This window comes from Oncorhynchus nerka, linkage group LG27 (assembly GCF_034236695.1).
Source record: "Oncorhynchus nerka isolate Pitt River linkage group LG27, Oner_Uvic_2.0, whole genome shotgun sequence".
Taxonomy (NCBI): Eukaryota; Metazoa; Chordata; class Actinopteri; order Salmoniformes; family Salmonidae; genus Oncorhynchus; species Oncorhynchus nerka.
This window is the reverse complement of record NC_088422.1, coordinates 43,311,750-43,317,749: the sequence shown is the minus strand read 5'-3', so window position 1 is coordinate 43,317,749 and position 6,000 is coordinate 43,311,750. Positions and strand designations below refer to the sequence as shown.

Here is a 6,000-nt window from a genome sequence, read left to right as displayed (position 1 = left end):
AAAAACAAACACAAAAAAACATCTTATAACACAAAAAATATAAATATCGCAAATCCAAACGTCGAAAAAAAAAAAAAACATTTCAAAAATGAAGAAAATAGTTGCCCGCCATGATTTCTCTCCATTACTGCCAATGTGACATCAGGAGAAAATAAAAACAAATAAACCAACAAATGGAAAAAAAGATTTTCACACAAGCAGCTGACACGACATATGGACAATGGAGGGGGATACTAACGACACAGTTAAGACTTCTGGGAGAAAATGACACACGTAGCTACACGTGTTGGACAGGAAGTCTGTGTGTATGGAAGGTTAGGGGGGGTCGGGATATGTGTGTGAGTGGGAGGGTGGGTGGCGTATGGGGGAGCTAGACAAGACGCGATTGACACACTCACACACCGGGCTGATCGTGGGGGGGTGGCTTGGTGAACCCTGACCCCTGAGGCTCTGGCCTGTGCCATTTGGCAGTTGAGGGGGAACTTCCAATTAGTGTCATGGCGTTATGTTTTGGATTTTTACGAGGTGAGGTCAGTAGGGACGGCTGGGCTAAATTAGGGCCAGTTGTCTTTGCTGTCACTGAGGAGGACAGAGAGAGAGGAAGACGGACACACAGACAGACACACACATACACACACAGTATTGTTAGACCAGATAGTGCTTAACCCTTTAGCTCTCTGGACGGGCAGCTTATTGGACGAAGAGGAAGAAAGAGGGGGATGGAGAGAGAGCAAGACTTTCTTGTGAATGAAACGTGTAATGCAGTCAAGTGTCAGGCTGAGTAGGGTAGTATCCTAGGTGTAGCTTATCACTAGAGATAGTATGACAGTATCAGTCAAAAGTTTGGAAACACCTAATCATTCAAATGTTTTTCTTCATTTTGACTGTGTTCTACATTGTAGAAGACATCAAAACTAACTATGAAATTAACACACATGGAATCACGTAGTAACCAAAAAAGTGTTAAACAAATCTGAATATATTTTATATCTTTGATTCTTCAAAGTAGCCACCCTTTGCATTTCAATTAACAGGTGTGCCTTATTAAAAGTTCATTTGTGGAATTTCTTTCCTTCTTAATGCGTTTGAGCCAATCAGTTGTGTTGTGACAAGGTAGGGGTGGTATACAGAAGATACCCCTATTTGGTAAAAGACCAAGTCCATATTACGGGAAGAACAGCTCCAATAAACAAAGAGAAACAAAAGTCCATCACTACTTAAAGACATGACGGTCAGTCAATTCGTAAAATTTCAAGACCTTTGAAAGTTTCTTCAAGTGCAGTCGCAAAAACCAGGAAAGGAAGACCCAGAGTTACCTCTGCTGCAGAGAATAAGTTAAAGTTACCAGCCTCAGAAATTGCAGCCCAAATAAATGCTTCACAGAGTTCAAGTAACAGACTAATATCAAAATCAACTGTTCAGAGGAGACTGTGTGAAACAGGCCTTCATGGTCAAATTGCTGCAAAGAAACCACTACTAAAGGACACCAATAAAAAGAAGATACTGGCTTGGGCCAAGAAACACGAGCAATGGACATTAGACCGTTGGTAATCTGTCCTTTGGTCTGATGAGTTCAAATTTGACATTTTTGGTTCTAACCGCTCTATCTTTGTGAGACGCAGAGTATGTGAACGGATTATATCCACGTGTGGTTCCCACCGTGAAGCATGGAGGAGGAGGTGTGATGGTGTGTGGGGTGCTTTGCTGGTGACACTGTCAGTGATTCATTTAGAATTCAAGGCACACTTAACCAGCCAGCATGGCTACCACAGCATTCTGCAGCAATACGCCATCCCATCTGGTTTGTGCTTAGTGGGACTATCATTTATTTTTCAACAGGACAATGACCCGACACACCTCCAGGCTGTGTAAGGGCTTTTTGACCAAGGAGAGTGATGGAGTGCTGCATCAGATGACCGGCCCTCCACAATCACCCAACCTAAACCCAATTGAGATGGTTTGGGATGACGTGGACCACAGAGTGAAGGAAAAGCAGCCCACAAGTGCTCAGTATATTTAGGAACTCCTTCAAGACTGTTAGAAAAGCATTCCAGGTGAAGCTGGTTGAGAGAATGTGTGAGAGCTGTCATCAGGGCAAAGGGTGGCTACTTTGAAGAATCTCAAATATAAAATATATTTGGATTTGTTTAACCCTTTTTGAGTTACTACGTGATTCCTAATGTGTTATTTCACAGTTTGGATGTATCCCTATTTATCTAAAATGTAGAAAATAGTACAAATAAAGAAAATCCTTGAATGAGTAGGTGTGTCCAAACTGTTGACGAAAACTGTATATTTACAGTTAGAATAACAGAAGTTGCATTCACGAGATAGAAGAAAAAAAAGAAGGAAAAAAATATCCTCCATAATGGCTTTGACTAGCTACCATGGATTTTCTACTCCAACTGTAATATGCATTAGCTACGGGAGTGATACTTTCACGCCCACTCATGCTACTATAAGATGGCTGCCGAGAGCTATGACATCACCAGAGAAAAGGGGAGATGGGCAATTGAGTCCGAGGGACAGCCAAAGGCACGCATGGCCTTTTACAGTAAAACAATCCCCAGACAACCAGACAGCAACACAAGAGCTCAGAGCAGAGACGATGCGGAAGCTACTACGCAGGGACAGTCACAAACAACATATCTTCTTCATAATCTGCTCGTCTTAAATAGCACGCATAGCGTGAGTCAGAGTTCAACAGTAATTGTTTCATAACTACCACAGGTTTGTGATAAGCAAATTAATCGTAAAAAAAAAATTAAAAAAAAAGCGGACCTTTATACACAAACACACACACACACACGTACACACACAATCTCCGTGTAGTTATTGTGTAACGCTTCACATGACGTGATCGTTAGCCTATTTCTTGAGAGATGGATCTGATGATTTACCCACGCGCGCAAACACGCAATCACCTTTGCACACTCGCTCACCTCTTTTATAACGTAAAAGAAACATTTGCATAGAATTATTAGACAAGTTAATGTACACAGTTATCATACATCACTACCGAAATATCTTAAGCAGCAACAATGAATGCTGAAATGTATTGTCCAGATGAATTTTCCTCATGGCACAGATCCACAGATGAGTGAACAGTAATCAGAGATTTCACACACACACACACACACACGCACGCACGCACGCACGCACGCACGCACACACACACACGCCATACAAAATGACGTCCCCAGTCTGTTAAAAAAGGAGTTGAACAGCTCCTAAATTATAGCTATTTTTGTTTTCATATTTACATGAGTGTACATCTTTTAAATATGGATAGAGATATCTGAAACAAACATCCACTGGGTTCCAGTCAGATTGAGCACCAAGGGCGCTAGCCACCACTGGGTCCTGTGTGTCGCTGCGCTATGGGCCGCTGAGTGAGAGAGGGAGTCCGTCTTTGGCCGTTGTACTTCTGCTCTCCTCCACTGGAACAAAAGAGAGAGAGACAACACACGGTTAGGAGAGTGTCAGGACAACACGCACATCTCCCTCTCTAAAGGCGCAACGCTGAATATATTATGTTCAGTTTGCAGCCCACCAAAAAAAGGGCGGGCTTTTGATGGACTGAATGGGGACATTTTGCAAGTAAAAAAAATAAATCAAAGAAGAAAAAAGAACAGGGACATTCAATCCAAGTCCTTTGTGGATGTAACATCAAACATGTGAATTTCTTCATTGTCACGAGAAGCTACAAACTCCAATGGGGCTTACCTCAGCTTGCCCTCTTGCCACTGTCGCTCTCAGCTGCCTCACACTCCACATCCTGGAGCTCCATGGCCTCCATCTTGGTTCCTCTGCGGCTGATATGGACCTCCAGTGGCACATGGGGGTCCTGGAAGGCAGGCACCGGCTCTGCGCCGCCTGCTGTGTGGTAACTGTTTGCTGCAGTGTGTCCTGGGTAAGAGGAAGTGGGGCTCTGAGTGGGGGGAGGGGCAGAGTGGACGGCGACGGTAACCGACGCAGAGGCCGTTACCGTGGTGATTGGCTGACAGTAAGTAGGGGTGGGGTTAGGGTTAGGGTGGTGAGGTTGGTGGTGATTGGGCCGGGGGTTGTGGGATGGACGGGTCCTGTGCCCCGCGGAGCGTTCTCTGTGGCCGCCCGAGCCAAAATGGCCTCCGGAGCTGTAATGGCCTCCGGCCTCAGTAGCAGTTTCAAAAGCGTCCATGCGCGGGCGTGATGGGGGCAGCGACTGTAGGTCCCTTTTGCTGAAGCGACGGGATGCACCAGGGTGAGCCCCTGACTCCGGCAGGACCGACTGACGAGAGAAAGATCAGAAAATCAGAACAACTTGTACACATCTCGCACGTGTGAGCATTTGTTACGTGTGTGTGTGTGTGTGAGTACATAGATGTGTGCATTATCCAAAGAACTTACAGAAGACACAGAATAGGCTGTTCCGTCTCCTTGTCTAGCTGTCCTTCTTGGCCCTGCTCCTAGTCGCACCTCCTCTGTTCTAACAGCTCTGCCCCTGCTGGTCTGGATGCCGTACTGCATGTCCTCTGTTCTCCCAGCTCTGCCCCTAGTGGCAGGGAGGTCGTACTGCTGCATCTCCTGGCTGATGCCTGATACCGTGGTGTTGGAGCTGTACTCAGAGTCGGACGAGTCAGAGCCCGTTCCTGTCCCCGTGCCGGAGGTGGTGTGGCGTGGGCGGACTGAGAAGCGGACCACGTGAGCAGGAGGCTCCGGGGAAGGGGTGGGTAACTGGCTATGCCCATCCACAGGGGTCACCTGAGGGGGGCAGTGAAAGGAGAGAGGTGTGAGGAGATGAGTGGGAACTTTTACGCAAACTACGCTGCTGAGCTCGTGGGAGCTCGTGTTAGAACACCCAATCAAAAGTTGCCGTCAGTTCTCCAATGCGTAAAAAATGTGGGTAAAAAAAACTGTGTGAGTGTGTCATTTCCTGCTATGTGGTGGAGCTTTAAAGATGGCTAAACAGGAGAAACCATCTGACCTCTGGATAGGGGCCGAAGTAGGACAGCAACACAGGAAGAAGGACCAAACCATTCAGCACCCCCAAAACTGTCAGGATGGCCAGCACAGCAAAGAAATACCTGCAACAAACCAACACAGTGGAACGTTAACATGGACATGCCATCAAACACCCCAGACGAACCCTGCAGAAGACAAAATGCAAAGAGTCCCAACCATTAACATACTGTGGTCATTTTGGCAGATGCTTTGACCAACTGAACCAATGGAACATTGGCAGCGTCTCGTTGAAATACCTCTGACAACCACATTGAACACCAAACACAGGCATTAGAGCAAAAACACACCTGCAGAACCCATAGAGAAACAACAGTGTAAGCCAGCATGAGTGTGTGTTTGTGTGTGTGTGTGTGTGTGTGTGTGTGCGTGCGTGCGTGCGTGTGTGTGTGGGTGCGTGTGTGTGTGTGTGTGTGTGTGGTGTGTGTGTGTGTGAATACAAAGAGAATACCTGGAGAAACCACAGATCAACAGGAGAGAAGCTTAGACAAGGACAAACATGCACTAGATGAACCATTACACATGTCTGAAGAAATACTCAGACAAACACACCACACACACACACACACACACGTTGGTTTGGTTGAACATATAAATGTACCTTGTGTGTTACTAAGTCCTGCCAAAGAGGGTTAGTCTTTAGAAAGCCGCACAGAGAAAGAGAAAGAAGCATAATTAGCTGGAGTTGGTTAATTCAAAGGCATGGAAAAAGAGGGGGAGAGAAGGGGGAGGGAAAAAGGGGGCACTTCTTTGGGTGTGTGGTATAAGCAAACATGAAGAAAACAAAGCAGTCAGGAATGTGGAGAAGGGGGACGAGGGGGATGGAGGGGGAGGAAGGGTGGGGGAGGGGGCTGAAGGGGGAGGAGGGGGTTGAGGGGGAAAGAAGGGAGCAGGGGCCTCTCTCCTCTCCTCTAAAAAAAAAAGAAGGAAACAAATGAAGTGAAGGGTATAGAATTTAAACAATTTAGTCTAGGAGGAAGAGAAGGGGAACACTGAACA

General features: G+C 46.2%; 1 protein-coding gene across 1 annotated transcript in view; it reads right to left on the bottom strand.

Moving 5' to 3' along the window:
- Positions 1-6,000, bottom strand: part of ptch1 (patched 1) — an 83,726-nt gene that overhangs the window by 611 nt on the left and 77,115 nt on the right. Inside the window, exons 21-24 of the mRNA XM_029638289.2 lie at positions 4,967-5,066; positions 4,390-4,743; positions 3,727-4,270; positions 1-3,440 (exon numbers count right to left, since the gene is read on the bottom strand). The exon at positions 1-3,440 is cut by the window's left edge and continues 611 nt beyond it. Of these exons, the coding sequence (XP_029494149.2) occupies positions 3,728-4,270; positions 4,390-4,743; positions 4,967-5,066 (997 nt within the window). The 3' untranslated portion in view covers positions 1-3,440; position 3,727. The remainder of the gene's footprint in view (positions 3,441-3,726; positions 4,271-4,389; positions 4,744-4,966; positions 5,067-6,000) is intronic.